A 17,289-nucleotide genomic window follows, 5' to 3' on the forward strand; every position below is an offset into this window, starting at 1 on the left:
ATCACATATTTCAGTTAGACTAGATTTTTTATTTATTGATTTCTGAGTAGTATACTTGTTTTAAGGATTAATGATTTCTTTATGTTAGTAGTAATAAAATCATACTGGAGACTTTTATTACTTGATAAAATTTATTTATGAATAATTGTTATAAAAAAATATTTTGATTACATAATAGTAAAAAAAAAAATGTTGATTAAGTATGCACACTTGTTCTAAGCGAAAATAAATCATTTATTTTATAACTGTATTGTTAAATGTTAGCATTTTTCTCTCTAGAAATTTATGAAATGTTAGTTTTCTATTTCATTTGTTACATTCATGTTTACAGTAATAGTATTATTTCACCAAATGAAGATAATAACAATAGTAGTTCAAGTTTAGAGCTTCGTTCCATGAAAACTAGATTATCATGTTATGGTACTGTCAATCCAACAACTACACCTATTATGACACCAGTACCTACAGAGGATGAAAAGGAAAAACGTGAAGAAAGGAGGGGAAGAAAAAGGTAAATTAAAAAAAAAAAATTGTTTTAATTAAAGGGATTTCATTGTTATTTTCATACATTTTGTGTTCATTTTAAGTTACCAAGGGATTCATAGACCTTTCAGCTGGATATATATTATGGCAAGTCAATTGATTGTTTTGTATCCATCTGCAAAGTCAAGCAGGTAGTAGAAATTTAGTTTGTTTCGTTAATAGAGCTTGACAAGTAACGACTACCTGGGGGCTATTAAGGAACTTTTTTTTTTCTATCAGGGAATTATTTGAAAAACCAAATAAATTTGTTTTGCAAACTGCAAAGCAAATAAAATTGTTGTATTTTAATGTTTCCTGAAAATTGTGTAATTATTAAGAAATTTTCAATATTCAGACATTAATATAAAAATAACAGCTATTAACTTTATCAGTGTTGAATTAATCTAAATGTTAATGATGTAGCTATTGGAAATTAAAATGTTCAATCTTATATGAGAATTATTGTTATACATTATTGATAAAAATTATAAAGATTTTCTGGGAAACATTAGCGAGAGGTAAAGTTTATGAAATATAGCTGTACTTAACTAAGAAATGGATGTACTTGTAGTCCTAGAAGTAAACAAATCAGTATTGTTAAGGTTTTTTCTTAGGATCTGAATGATCAATAAGAATTCTGTTTACTAAACTTAAGGCTTGTGTGTGGAAATGTAATATGAAAATGTTGTAGCATATGCAAAAAGGTCTATTTCTTACTGGCATTAATTTAATACCGGTTAATTTGACTTGTTGGTTGAAAAGGTAGAAACCTCATTCTGCCAATGAGGTTGACATTTATATCTTGTTTAGAACTCATATTTCTAAATTTTCTCGTTGAAAATTGATTCCAATTTGAATTATTGTTTGACAGTATAAAAAAGTCTGAATGGTAAATAAAAAAGATTTAGGCCGACGGTGAGCCTGCAGGATCAGTATTGTAATAGTATGAAAAGATCATTGAGGAAATTCTGTGGCCATCAGTCACCTTTGGCTTAACACATTCAACATGGTGAACAATGATCATCCTACATGAGGGATGATGGGCAATGATCATTGTCCTATTTGTTATTGGTAGATAATGTGATGTGGTAGAAGTATTACCACAAACGCTCTTGGGAACATTTGTTTGTTACATCACATTGTTCAATATTATCCACCCTTTCATTTTTAGTACCTTTTCTTCAATTGTACTTCTAACTGTTTATTTTTTTGTGAAGTTAGTTTTATAAAGTAATTCACAATTAATTAATTTAGCTCATGCCAAATACAGTCATTTTAATAAAAAATTATTTTGAATAGCTTGATAAGCATCTTTAATCTTTAGCATAAATATTCACCAATTCCATATCCTTGGAATCAGAATATTTCTCTACCATCAAATTTTGTGATAATAAAAATGTAGCATTCTGAACAGGAACTCCAACAGTAAGTTGGTATTGTTTGCGAACAAGAGGCATGACTGTATATGAAGATTTAAGACCAGTTTGATCAAATTTGACTATGTGAATTATATTCTATAAGAGTAACTAAGAAACTCCATCCCAAAATCATATTCTGTATTAGAATATTGTCTGTGTTAAATGGTGCTGTGTGTCTACAATGTAAAATGCACATCCTAGAGAGTTAACATTTTTTGTAAATAAATTATTTAATTTCAATATTCATATGTCAGTGTACATTTTTAATAAATTAAATACAGAAAGTTGAGCATCATTTCTAATAACAAAATCAGAGTGTTATCAACTTATAATGCTATTAATAAGCAAAATTTAATATTTTTATCTTAATTTTATGTATTTGGAATGTGCGTATTAAATGTGGACAGATTAATTTTATACAAACAGACTTGTGCGTCTTCAAAGTAATAATGCCAAAAATATTATGTAAATTTAAAAAAAAAATTGTATTTCTTTATAACAATAACTAAGTCTTTTGAATCATGTCTTGGATAAAAATTTTCAGTCTAAATATCACGTTCAGGGTGGTCCAATATACCAATACTAGTATATTGGTTCAGGGTGGTGTAGTTTTCAAGTGTATATTTCACAGTTTCAAGGCCGGAATTTCCAGATTTAATCCATTATTATACTCAGTGTGATTTAGGCAATTTGATTAATAGAATTTTACGCAAGAACTTCAAGTTGCAGATCCTTTCCTGCGTAACGTTTCTTTGTAGATCAGTGTTAGCTCAATGAAATTTCATTATTAAACATAACTTTTTAATGTTTGAAGCGTCAGGTATTTTTTAAAAGATATACATTCACAATTATACCTACACAACTGCTCTGACTATACTATTTATATACTATTGTATTTTACCCAAATATTTTATTTTAATAAATTTACTCTTTCTCTTTTCTATAGGAAAGTAATAGAACCGGAAGAGCCAAGTGAAGAGTTAAACAGGCTAAGGCGAGATCTTATTGAAACTGTTCTAAAACCTGGTTATCAAGTTAATCCAGATCCACCTCCTTGTTGGACAAAACATTCAACTACATTTGGCTTAAAAATCGATTGGTTCCAAGGTGATCCGAGACGGTGGTCATATAAACAAGTATCTGCATTTATTAATACTATCCACCCTATGAGAAACAGAGTATTCATAGATCAGGTAATTATACAATTTTACTTTAATAAATATTTTATTAATTTTAATTTATTAATGAGTACCACAATTACTCTGAGGCCTAGTTTTAATTTGGTGATATATTCTACAATAGATTTCCAATATTAGGTTCTCTGCTGCCTCCTTTTACCTTGCCATTGTTTTCCTTAAAATACGTTACCATACCAATGATCTCAAAATGGGCTATGGCTTCCCTTTAACTATTGATTCTATCTTTCTTTATCTCCGATCTTTTACTTGTATATCACAGATCTTTCTTTATTCATCTTGTGGTTTTTTAACATCGTTCTTTTTATAGATCCACCTGTATGGATTTTTATTTCATCTTCAATAGATTTAATGAATGAATTTTCAAAGGATTTCTTGCTTTGTTTTGTGCGCAGTCCACACAAATTTTTCCAGGGAATAAAATGTATTTCTCCTCATACTTCACCATAATACATTTCTTCCTCTCAAAAACTTTTTTCATCTGTTAGTGGATGAAATAAAATGTCACCTTAAATATCATAATTTGTATAAAAAGGAAAAGCTAATATTGCTGTCTTCAAGTTGACTGCTACAGTAAATTAATAGGAAAAATTAAATCATATCTTATAGCTGTGTCGCACAACTTTCACCTTTCCTCTTTGATTACAGTTCTAAATGTAGAACTGTTTTTTCTGGGTTTTTTTTCAACCTTGGATATTTTTTTTCATTTCATCAATCTCTGCAACGTTACATTATTTTTCAACTTTTGGTAATTCATTCATTATTATTCCTTAATATAGTTAAATTTTTTTTAAAGAAATCTTGGTTGTATGAAAAAATCTCCATTCATTTTTTTTTTGCCTCACAGTCAGCAATATTTATTTCCTCTTCTTCATATACTGGAAAACTTAAATGTAGCAGTTCAACCACTTTTTTCTTATAAATTAAATAGACTTGTATTCTAACCCTATAACGCCAATTTTCAATTAAGCCTATTCATTCAGTCGGCAGCATCGGTAAACTGGCTTTGCTATTCAGATTTGTAATATTTATTCTTTGTATTTTTGTACCATCTGGAACGTGTTTTTTGATGGCTCAGTAGTTTTTATTTAGTTTTCCTTTCCATTTTTAGCGAATTCTAAAGTATTTTTTAGTTGACTTGTGCTCATGTCATCTTATTTATCTTTTCATGCTTAGTTTATTATGATGAGATTATTTTTAGTTCATTTTACAGTTGTTTTCCTATTTTTAATAATTATTTTTATTAAATATATCTCATGAACAATTAAGTTAGTGCAAGATGATGTTTTTTTTTTTCAAAATAATGAAGAGGGATCAGATTTTGAAGTCTACTTCAATGATCTAGATGATGAGATCATTATATACTGACGTATAATCTTGGTAATTCCACTGATTTGTAATGAGTGGAATATTATTTGTTAACCAGAAATTGCAGAAAAAAAAACAAGTTTCTAGTCAGATTCACAGGCAGTAGGGATGGATCAAGAAATTTTTCCCTGTGAAATATTTTGAATTATTGAATGGATTTGTGTATCATATATGTACTATTTTACTGTAATGGATCTTTTAAGATTCATATTCTTCTGTATTGTTAAATTATATTTAAATTGTATTAAATAAACCACCTAGTACAAAATATTAAGAAACATCTTATCTTAATTTTTCATGAAAGTACTTTCATGGAATCTCGCATCCTGTCATGATTGAATAAACAGTCATATTTCAAATTAAAGTAAAACATGTCTTATTCAATATTCTGTACCAGATGATTTATTTAATGGAATTTAAATATGTTTATATATAAAAGGAGCAGCTGATACTGCAAACCCTTGTAGAACCTAGAGGTGAGAATCAACACAATTGTCTTCTCTGTCTGCCTGATAAGAAGGAGCATTTTATGTAGTGTGAACAAAAAGTAAATTTGACTGTTTGTGTCCTGAGTATAATTGTAGGGTTTCATACGGATAATTTTCAATACTAAAACATAACCACAAAAAATATGAAGAGTGGAAAAAAAGAAAATTTTAGGATATGGAAGATGATGAAAATGCTGAATATAAAAAATTTTTATATCCTTAACATAGTTCTAGATTTTTCAGTATATTTTTTTATTTTAAAATAAAGAATAAGATTTTTAAAAAAGTTTTTAACTATGTTAAATGAAACTAGAAACTATTATAAAAATATTTATTATGTTGTATTCTGAATACTATTAAAAACTAGCAAAAAGTAACTGATAATCACAAAACCCCCATATCACAGGTTACGAAAAGATCTATGAGAGAATCAGAATATTGTTGTTCCATCAAAGTATGTATTTAACTTTCATTTAAAAATGGATTCTCTACAATTACATATACTACAGATTTTTTAAGGTATGGAAAGTATAAATCTGGAAAGATGATAAGTACATAATTATGTTGTGCAGTTAATAAAATAAAATAAAAATATCAACTTTTTAGAGTTATGTGTATTAAAAGGGTTTATGCCTTTATTCAGATTTCCTCTGAAGTTTATTAATATTCCCTTGACTATCAAAATTTGAGTTTTCAAGCATTAATAACAAGTCAATTATTGTATTTTCCTTTTTCCAGTTGTAAGAGTCACAGTGAATCTTAGCACAGTATCATCAAAGTTTCTGTTACTTGTTTCAAATGTTATTCTCTAATTATAACTCTTTTCCTTAGAAAGCCTAACTTGTAGACATTAACACTTATATTGATTTTGTGCTAAGTTAATAAGTTGGATCTTTAAACATATCCTCTATTAGAGAATCTTTTTACAACAAAAGCTGAATTATATATTTTAATTCTTTCAATTATACCATTGTAAAACTTAGTTTTATCTTTTAATCTTGCAATTGGACTTTTGTTCTTACATTCTTATTCACAAAAATGTTCTATATTAAATTTATAGAAAATTTGATAAAACTTTTTCATTTCAGAATTTTTTTTCAAATGTAATCATTTTAAATAGTGGAGTAGATTAATTTTTATGTTGTATTTAACTTTTTCAGGAAATTGATGGAGAAGCATTGCTTATGTTGACACAGTCTGATTTAACTGATCTTTTAGGATTAAAATTGGGTCCTGCTATTAAAATATTTAATATCATTTCACTGTTACGTCAAAAAGTATTATAAACTATTGATCACTGCTAATTAACAAGTAAAACTTCATTAAACAAAGATTGGCTGCTTGAAAATGCTTTTATCATCGTCGAAACAAAAAAGTTTTCTTTTTTTTTAATACCATGGACTTGAAGTATATATACTCAATGTAAATAGGTTGTTAAGTAATATAATTATACGTAAAATAATCATAGATTGCAATAATTATGTACATAATTTTTTTTTTTGTCTGTATATATTGTAATTTAATATAACATTATGTATTATAAAAAGAATTGTGATCCAATATTGTTAAAAACTTTTTATTATCATTGTTATTTGAATTGTATTTTATTGGTAAACTTTTACCTTTTTTTTGTATTCTGTTTGTTTGCATTAATAATCATTGTATCATGTGATTACTAATACTCAAGTTATAAGAAAAGCAGGCAATCAATTTTATTCAGTGCTTATTTCTTTTTTTTTATACCACAACACAGTATGTATAGTTGATCATAGAATGATAAAAAAGAAATATATATATTTACAGTGCGTAATAGTATTACATTGTTTTCTTTTTGATTTTTTTTTTTTTTTTAATGTAATTTATGTCTTGTGTTACAAATACATATATATATATATATGCACACACATATATTTGATTAAAGTTGTTTTGTATATTACCGTTCATAGTTTTATTTATTTGTTCATTTCCTTATTACTTTTCTGGCTGTTATAGATATTACAATACTAGAAAGTATTGTAATCAGTTTAAAAAGCAAAATAAAATCAGGTTTTGTGTATGTGTTTTTGGCAGCTCTTGTACTTAATATGTCAAAAACATCTGAACATATTAAATTTGGTTGGTAACTTGTAATAGAGCATCAGTACTAATATATTTTGTATGAAAATCAAACAGTGAGTATCAGGTAGTTCCACTTTAACTCGTGTGTACTATTTCAAGGTGGAAATGTACTTTGGTAGAAACTTTAGCCGGGAACCTTTTGAAGACAATTAGTAAATAGTGTTAAAACTTTTTTTTATAATTCTCCTTCCCAAAATCAAAAATAAAACTTAATCCATGAAGATGGGATGACCACTTTACAATCCATGATACTGACTTTACCCAGGTGCAATTTTTGAAAGGTTTACTGGAACTTTTTTTAAGGACAGTATAAAAATAAATTGAAAATTTCATTCACTCCTCACCCTCTTCCCAAACCAAAAAAATTAATCTAAAAATTCATTAAATTAGAAAAAATATGAATAAATATTTGAAACTATAGAGAGGCTTTACCATTTCTTTATGAAGAAGATAAGAAAAATATAAGTTTTCTCATAGTTTTTGAGACATAAATAATTATAGTTTGCTGTTTTATAATCAATTTTTATATTCATGACTGTTATTGAAGGTTGGACAAAATTATTCATATTTTTTATGATACCAAAAAAAAGATGTGTACTTGATGTCAAAATTGTGTTTTTGTTACAGAGATTGAAATGTAGAATAACAGGTTTTTTAGTTCAGTTTTTCTTAAATTGAACAAAAAATGTAATTATTTAAAAAAAAAAAGGAATAATTAAAACTATTGCCTTAGGTTATAATTATTGTCTTAATAGGAATAATGTATTAATTATTGGGTTTTTTGCCCATTAATGTCTGCGTGTCTTATTTCCTAAATGTGATTGCAAATTTTTCTATTATCCTGCATCAACATAATTTTTCCCCATTACACCATGAGAAAGCAAAGCAAATATATTTTACATAAGAAGTGTGCATTTAATATTTGTTTTTAAACAATATTTTTGAACAAGTTCTTATAAAATAAATGTATTTTATTTGATTTTCACTTAGCATAGTCTAACCTAGTTTCTAACTAGGTCTAACTAACTAGTGTAACATATTTGATACGTTTTTAGTTGTTAAACAATACATAGTTGTAGGACAAAAAATACTGATAATTCGATGTGATAAATAAATAAAAGTCTCTTGCAGATATATGTAGTGGGAACTGTAACCTCTAACAACAGTTCAAAGCCAGCTAGGAAACTGACATTTATTTTGAAATAAAATTAACCATAACATTTGGCAATAGATATCGATCTAATTTTACATTTCATACTTTGGCTGTTAGTTCAATTTTTTCTTTTAATATTTAAAAAATGTAATTTTTGATAGTTATTTAGATGGTAATATAATACCTTCTGTGTGTAAATCAACAGAAATTCATATTCTGGTATATCTCCCATGGTATATTTTACAAACTACCTTTGGAGCAAGGATTCCTACATTATTTTATAGTTTTTTGTTAGAATGTGTTTGTAGTTTAAACTAGAATGAAAAACTATTAAACTAATCCATATTGATTTATAATGCATGTTGGGAAAGGGAAACTTGGTAAAGGAATGGCCATAATCACAATTCTTACCTTAAACACCTCTCTAATGCTTCTTAGGATTTGATCTAAGTCTAATCACTGATCTCAACAGTAAAAAGGTGCATTTTACTTGTAATTTAGATTTACAAACAAATTATTTTTTTTATTTTTAGGCCTGTTGAATAAAACTTTGCCAACTTAAAATATTATCAAATCTAATTATCCATTTATCCATTTAAATCTAATCCATTTATCAAATCTAAAGCCGATCTGAAAATTTTATTGATAGTCCACAGCAGTTATAAGCAGTTACCCTGCTCTGACAGTTGTAGTTTTATTTTGGGACAATTCTGTTGAGGCATACTGCATCTGTCAAATGCAAAAAAAAAATCATTAGAACCATGATTAATTTTCCCTTGGCAGATCTCCTCCAAAACAATTTTTAATGAATTAATTGTTACCATTCCTGTGTATTTTCATATACTCAGTATAATGTTTTTTAAACAATTTCCCTATTAACTATAGCAGAAATGTTTGTCCTATTCATAAACTGTAGCTAACGAAGAGGGTCAAATTTTACTTATGTATCTGTATTCTGAGGATGTCTGCAGTAGTTGAATTATAAAAATTGTTTTTATGTTTGTGGATTCCATTAAAATATATTTTAAATTTATACTTGCTACATGTTTTTTTTCTTTTTTTGTATTTGTTTCTATGTAACTATGATTGTACTCTTTGGAGCAAATTCTTACCTAGGTAATGGGTATGCTCTAAATTGATGTTACATTTCAACAATGAAAGAAGTAAAATATAAAAAAAAGCTAGCAAAGCGTCATCATAATTTTCACCTTTTTAATTTAAGGTATACAACATAAAACTAAAGTTTATAAGCCTCCTAAGAAGTATTTAATTAAATATAAATATATTTTACTAAATTTTGAGATTGATAGCTGAATCTACCCTACCCCCTGACCATTTAACCAAAATTAAATGGCATCAGAGATGCATAATCAGAAGTTATAAAATATTTCTAACCCAAATAAACCAATAACTGATGAAAAAATTGGCTTATGAATCAAAGTGAGATAAGTAACAGACCATCTAATTAGTCAAATTTGTTACTTTCAGTTCAGCAAAAACAAAAAAAAAAGTGTGTTTTGTTCCCATTCCTTATGGGAATAAAACCAAACACCATCAAAAAGTTTCTTAGCTATGTAAGGGACATTAAGTATGTGAAAATGATTTCTCTTTTTTGAAGTACAGGTTGTGTAAGATTCATACCTCCCTGCCTCCTTGATTGATTACGACCAAACTTAAATGAAACTGCTGTCCCATGTACAGAAATCAGTCCAATTAATAACTTTAAAACCGTTCCAGATGGAATATTGTTATTTTTTGGATAAGTTATCAGTCAACTACTTTACCTTTTGATGAGAAATAGAACTTCAACCACTAATTCGGGGTTGTAACTTAAATATTTTAAATGGTAACACCATCTATGTGATAAATCATTTTAAAGGTCCCTTTAAAACAAGAAAAATGGTATAAATTAAAAAGTTGGTATGATGTCTGTACTCAAGATGGCGACAGGGTAGTTGAATTAAAAAAAAAATTACATTGATTTAAGGAACTGTTATTGCAAATAAATTTATAAAAATTCTATTAAATGGATATTATCTAATAATTTTTTTTAAAGATATTATGCATGTTTACTTATTTACTTACATTGCATTTTAATAAATGTTTGAAATGTCTATCTCTTGTTTGACAGTCTGTTGTAAAAGGATGATACTGCAATATCAGGTGATTCCTTAGTGATGTTTTGTGCTGATTCTCAAATTCTATTTTGTACTTCATCGATATCTTGGGGCTTATTTTTAAGCTGTAAGTGGTTCCATTAAAAGTAATCCAATGGTGACAAGTCAGGTGATCTTGCCATTCTATTTGACCCCTTCAGCTAATCTATTTTCCAGAAAAAATACATTTAAAATTTCACATACCTGAAGACCAAAATGAGGTGGGACACCAACTTGTTGAAACCAAATGTTTTGGAAATTGGAGCCAACAATGTTTGGAATGATATGGTCAAAAGCAAAACATAATATTTCACTGCATTTAAAATTTCATTCAGTAAAATAGGTCCTATCAATTGTCCACCAACAATACCTGCTCATATATCTACTTCAATTAGATACTGTGTATATGCCTCACAATACCAGTGTGTATATTAGTGCAGTATCAACAATTATGGCGACTTACACTGCCATTTAAAAAAAATGTGGCATCACTAAAAATTGTCATTTAATAAATTTGGATCTCTACAAAGATCATAATTTTGCAGAACTCAAGACTTTGATTGTAGTCATCTTCATTAAGCTCTTCCACCAGATGAATTTTGAAGGGTTGAAATTTTTACTTTTTAATATTAAAATCATTGAACTTTGGCTAATGTTATGTTCTCATACTGCAGTTGTCAAGGAATGATAATTCTTGCATAATCTCTAACAATTTGTTGCAAATTTAGGCTTCCCTGGTTTTCCCCTATTTTTTAATCCTTCCTGTTTCTTGAAGTTGTTTAGTTTTTGACAATTCACAAATTTCATTATACAACCTAACTCAGTCACCAAAGCCCCTCATCTTTAAAAGTGTAACCCTCTCCTATTCAATAGATGACATGATAGCAATGTTAGCAGGTAACACAAAAAAATTTAATGTAGACAAAATTAATAGCAAACTGATTACAATAAATTTTCATAAGAAAATAACAGTGTAGTAATGAAACACTCTAAATGTAATGTTACACAATGAAGTAAGCTTCACTTTTGACACAATGGAAAGAAACCATCAATGATCAGCATGACTAGGTAACATTATTTTTATTTATTTACTCATTAAATTGGAACAAAACATTTTTTGTTAAAAACTAAAAATTTAACTTTTAAAATAAATTTTAATTTAATTCTGTTTAATTTCTTTTTATTTAATTTGAATTTTAACTTACTAAATTCAGTAATTTTCAAAATTCAAATTTTATCTCACCACAATTTTGGGTACAGACATTGTACCAACTTTTTATTTATACCATTTTTCTTTTCTTAAAAAGATCTTTAAAATGAAGTAACATGCAAGAGTGTTACCATTTAAAATATTTTAGTTACAATCCCTGGGTCACCCCCAAGAAGGGGTTGAAATTCTATTTCTTATCAAAAGGTTATTTTGTTGATCCAATGATACCTTATCCTGGATTTACAGTATTAAATAATACAGATAAATTTACAGTATTTCTTCTGGAGGAGTTTCCATACATTTGACTCACTCTGTATAGCCTCATATAGTGTACTTCATCAGTTATATAGCCAGGAAAACAAAAATGAAGTCTATATAAGGAAAATCATCAGCTGCAAATTTGGTGAAGCAAAGAAATATTTGCAGCATAAAAAATATCTAACTTATCAGACTAGATTGATGTGAAGATTACCAAGAATGTACTATAATGTGAAGATTCTATCAAGAATGTACTAGAAAACCATAATTGAGAAAAACTGCATTCAATGGTGTCAAAAGAAAAGTCATCATTTGTGAACTGGTAGAGCTGGGAGTAAGAATTTTTTCTGGGCCAGTTGCTCAACGGTTCTGTATCCTTACTAAACAGAATTTGCACAACTACTGCTTTTAGGGTTATATTTACTCTCATTCTGCATCTGAATAGCATTTTAGTAAAACATATCGGTCAGTATCCATTTGCAGAGTTGTAATTGTTAAATTATACTTCAATAAACTGAAAAAATTGTCTAAAAAAAAATTTTTTTTTGAAGAAATAATCTAGTATCCAAAATTGTAAGAACTACAGCTTCTTTGATATTGTGGCTTCCATATCTGTTTGTATCTACCTACAGTATATTCAAATTCACAAACATATACATTCTTGTTTATTATGCATATACTTTACATGTAAGTGCACACAAAATTTACAACATCAAATGATACTAGAACTAAATGAAGATTTTATACTAGCTAGCATTTATAAATAGAATGCCTGATCGTTTTGTAGAATTGAAGACATAAGCAACTGGAATGTTTTAAAGCAGTCAAAACATATATAGATCAGTGCTATGTGAATAAGAGAATGTGTGTGAGATGCAAGTAGCTAGTGGATTCCATTTATACTTACTCTTCTATTTATTAACTTACTCTGTTCATTACCTTTGTAATCAATGATATTAAATAATTTAATCATACGATTTTTTATTTGAGAAACTGCAACCCAGTTATAATTATCGGTAGAGATAATGAATTTTTGTAGCATATAAAAAATGCCAAACCTGATTAGTATTTGAGCCCAGAACCTACTGTAAGGAAAGGCAAAGATTGACCTACACTAACCATATAAATCAGTGGAATGACACAACTAAAAAGAATAGTTGATCTTAGAACAAAAAATTTAGACAGGTATACAAAACAGTGCTGCTAAACAACTTTAAAAAAATATTTAACCTCAGTGCCCAAGGCACTACCTCCAATCAGTTTCTGCATTGGGTGGTTTAAGAATCATTGGATTAATCAATCGATGGATATATATTTTTTTTCAGTAATTTTGGGTGATAACTCAATCAGCCACAATATTTCAATTACTATTTGTGTTTAGAAAAACATGTTAAATTACTCTGTGTAAGAAAAACAAACACTGTTATTTATTATACGTTTTTCTTGTTTGATATTATCTAATAACTCAACTATTACTATCATAAAGTTGGGAACATTAATAGTTTGGTTTAAAAAGAGATTAAAAATAAGGTGAAACCAACTTGAAGATGGGTTCAACTAATACCTGAATATCCTGTTTTAAATTTGTAAGCAGGATATTCAAGTATTATAGGTTATTCTGTTATTCCAATTATAGGATTTGTTATATTGGGTTACCTTCATACTTTCATAATAATCTTTGTCGCAGAGAGAACAATAGTTGGATTAAAAACAAAAATTTTTTGATGTCAAAATTGTGAGAATTAAAAAAAAAATTAGCACATACAAAACATAAAAGAATGACAAAACACTCATGTAGAGTTTGTGCTTTAAAATATATGTAGACATCATGAAAGGATAAAATGGGTTGATCAGACATTGTTAACAGCAACAAATGGACACTGGTGTTTGGATGAAGCCTACATCAAACATTTAATATAAAATGGCCTAGGAGAAGAAAAAGAATGAGAAATTGTAACTTCAAGAAATGATATATTTATAAACGTATAAAAATATGTTTTTAATTATTTCAAGAGCTGTTGTATTTGTTAATCTATTCAGTATTCTTTTTTATGTAAAGATATTTTAAGACATAAAAATATTTTATATTTTAACATGAAAGTGATGATAGAATTCAATAATGTTTCTTACATCAAATTCATAGTTTTTAAATAAGTTTTTGGATATTATATTTTTGGATGTTTGTTTTTATCTTTTAAACGCATATGTTCTATTAGAATACGTTTCAAGGTCAGTAATGACTATTATTTACACTCACTCTAAGTAATTGGGTAAATATAACTGATTAAATGGTATTGGCAGTTGAATAAATTATTTTCTAATCTCAACACATACACTATATCCAACAACATTTTACCACTAGATTGACTTTTAAAATTTTACTGACACGTTTAGATTAGCATATTTCTGCGAGAAACTGAAATTAAATAGTGTGAAATATTCTGAGAAAAGTCAGTCAGAAAAAATGTTAAGAACTAGGTATTTGTTTTTTTTTATATATAAATTTCAAGTTATTTGATATAAATTTCATATCGGTTTCAATAATGTTGATAAATTTTGATGATAATTTGCATTACAAATCGGACTAACTCATTAAATTAAATCATTATTATAGCGACAATTAATTTTTGAAGAAACCGCCGTAAAATTTACGTTATTTCTTTTCAGTTGGATTAGAACGTGGGTGTCATTTGATAAAATAGTTAAATATTCAATTTACAACATTATTTTGTGTTAAAATTAGATATCAAAGGCAACAATTACATTTATAGAAAAAAGGAAAATAAAATTATTGAAATTTTCAGTAGCCGACTATGTTATCAGATTTAGCCGTCACAATTTTTTTAAAAATTTGTTTGAATGGACATATCTTTAGTTCAAGGAAAACTAGTGAAGTCTATTTGCAATCGTTATGTGTTTTTTGCCAGTCAGTGAAGCCTGTGTAAAAGGAGATATTAGAAACAGGTGACTGTATGTAGTAGGTTATTTGCGTCATAGGTTAGGTGAATGAAAACTATTTCAGTGAAGGACGTACAATTTTAAATCAATTTGTGGCGGTCGATTGGGCACAAGTTTTCTGTGTGTTATTAAAATGGTGTCAAACTATTATGTTTATTTCATATATTGTATTTTATAATTTAACATATGTATAGTACAAATAGTGTTGAAGTTACCTTTAACTTATACTTGAAAACCGATGTTAATTAACCTAACTGCTAATAAAAAGAATACGTCTGTTGTAATGGATACTTTAAGGTAAGCTAATTTAGTCGTCTTTTTTGGAAAGAATATGATTGGATTGTTTGTAAAAATATTCTTATTTTAGTAGGTATGTGTATTGTTACATATTTGTAGTGTTAAATAATTTTAACCATGCAGGTATGAGTGAAAGGTTCTGGTTCCTAAATATTATAGATATACTATTTCGTTTTGTTAGATATAATTTATTCAAGTGATTTAGATTGTAAATTAAACCCTTTATTCTTATCTGGAATATACATCACCTATCACATTGTGATAAATTTGCTGAAAATCAATAATTTTAGCTCTAAGCAAGCCCTCCATTTTTAACCTACTTTTTTGAAAATTATTTTCATTTATTAAATTCAGCAATTTTATTTGTCAATCACGTACAATCATTGTATGCTAATCAGGATTACAGTAGATTTTTTAATTTAATTAATTAGATAAATGTATTTTTTAGTTTTTCTAATTACTGCTACTTGTAAAAGTGAAATGAAATGGGTTTTTAAATTGTTCGGTAACTTGTTTAGATAAAGATTTCTATGATTAAAAGGAATTTTAAAAAATGATTTTTTTATAAGTTTTAGTTTTTGCAGTAGAATTGGAATTACCCATACTTCCTGCTGTAGAATAAATATTACAAAAAAAATTCTGATTAGGGTTTTGGAAAAATTACTGTCAAATTTAAAACAAAAATTATTCTTGGGAGATCTTGAAAGCTGGTCTTATTTCACAATGAAAATCCAAAGCTTACAATATTCATTCATTCAATACCTTAATATTCAAGAATATTGTAAGATTTTTACAGATATTTGTAAGTCGTAACTATTCTGCCTCTGTAAAGCTAAATAAATTTTACTAAGAAAGAACCAAATTCTGTTGATAATTTTTAATAAAACTGTAACTTCATTTTACCAAAAGTTATATAAATTGTGAACAATACGATTTCTATTTTTCAGTTTATTTAAATAAATATTTTATTACATCAAATATAAACATAGACCAAAATTTGTACATATATTATTTTTATTGATCAATTTGAACGATTAACATAAATTATTAATTATTGAAATAATAAATATTAAACTAAAACAGAAAAATCTTAATAAATAAAATACATAAAATTAATTTTGTAAATTCAGAAAAGTTAATTAAGAGTATTGCAAATTCTCATTTTAAAAAAGGTTGAATTTAGTCATAGAAATCATTTACTAAACAAGTTACAATACAATATCAGAAAATCAGTTAATTTCATAGTTGCAAATAGCAATAAATAAATCTTTTATTCTGATTAGAACATAATAAGTAAATCATATCAGAAGTGGGTAGGTTATGCTCTGGGTTGAATAAAAAAAAAAACTGCACTGCCATTTTTCTGGACAGATTAAGAGAAACCATGATAAAACCTTGATCAGCAAAATCCATACTTAATTATAAAATAAAAATAGATGTGGTTAAAGTCCATATCGATTATTTAAACACCTGAGATAATATTAAGGTAAATATATGAAGATTAGTAATTATAAAAAATAACTACAAAATAAATCATAGTTCAGAAGAAGATTGCTTTGAGTAATGATGATTTTTGTACGTGTTGAAATACAAACAAAATTATGTTTTTCTTTAATTTTTTAATTATTATTATTTAAATGTTTATAGACAGAGTAACACAGTTTCTTTAAAACAGTGTTTATCATTTTAAATAACAGTGTTTTTCATTTTTAAATAAGAGTGTTTATCAATTTTAAATAAATTGATTCTATGATTTTTAAATGGTTCGGTATGTATTAAAAATTTCAGTGGAAGCCATAATAATGAAACCCCTTCTTTTAAGTGAAGTATTGTGTGGAGTTGCATAAAAACAACCCTGCTTTCTGGTTTGATAATGGTGGATATTCTAATTTTTTATGAATAAGTGACTAACCTGTTTAGCAGAGATTGGACGTTTATAGATAATATAAACACACAGGTAAACAATTAAAAAAAATCTAAGACCACATTTACCTCTCTCTTTTTTCCTGTTTTGCCTCCGGTAACTACCGATTAGATAATTCTTCAGAGGATGAATGAGGATGATATGTATGAGTGTAAATGAAGTGTAGTCTTGTACATTCTCAGTTTAACCATTCCTGAGATGTGTGGTTAATTTGTGAAACCCA

At 27.2% G+C, this 17,289-nt stretch overlaps 2 protein-coding genes across 7 annotated transcripts in view; both read left to right on the forward strand.

Annotated features, from left to right (window-relative positions):
* l(3)mbt (lethal (3) malignant brain tumor) overlaps nt 1-6,933 on the forward strand; it is a 56,848-nt gene extending 49,915 nt beyond the window's left edge. For all 5 annotated transcript variants that reach the window (XM_075364427.1, XM_075364426.1, XM_075364424.1 and 2 more), the window contains 3 exons: nt 332-511; nt 2,887-3,133; nt 6,153-6,933. In XM_075364427.1, the coding sequence (XP_075220542.1) occupies nt 332-511; nt 2,887-3,133; nt 6,153-6,278 (553 nt within the window). In that variant the 3' untranslated portion in view covers nt 6,279-6,933. The remainder of the gene's footprint in view (nt 1-331; nt 512-2,886; nt 3,134-6,152) is intronic.
* A 7,556-nt stretch (nt 6,934-14,489) lies between these two features.
* LOC142323974 (inositol polyphosphate 5-phosphatase K-like) overlaps nt 14,490-17,289 on the forward strand; it is a 65,335-nt gene continuing 62,535 nt past the window's right edge. For both annotated transcript variants that reach the window (XM_075364430.1, XM_075364429.1), the window contains exon 1: nt 14,490-15,142. In XM_075364430.1, coding sequence (XP_075220545.1) covers nt 15,084-15,142 — 59 coding nt within the window. In that variant the 5' untranslated portion in view covers nt 14,490-15,083. The remainder of the gene's footprint in view (nt 15,143-17,289) is intronic.

Source organism: Lycorma delicatula, chromosome 4 (genome assembly GCF_047948215.1).
Source record: "Lycorma delicatula isolate Av1 chromosome 4, ASM4794821v1, whole genome shotgun sequence".
Lineage (NCBI taxonomy): Eukaryota > Metazoa > Arthropoda > Insecta > Hemiptera > Fulgoridae > Lycorma > Lycorma delicatula.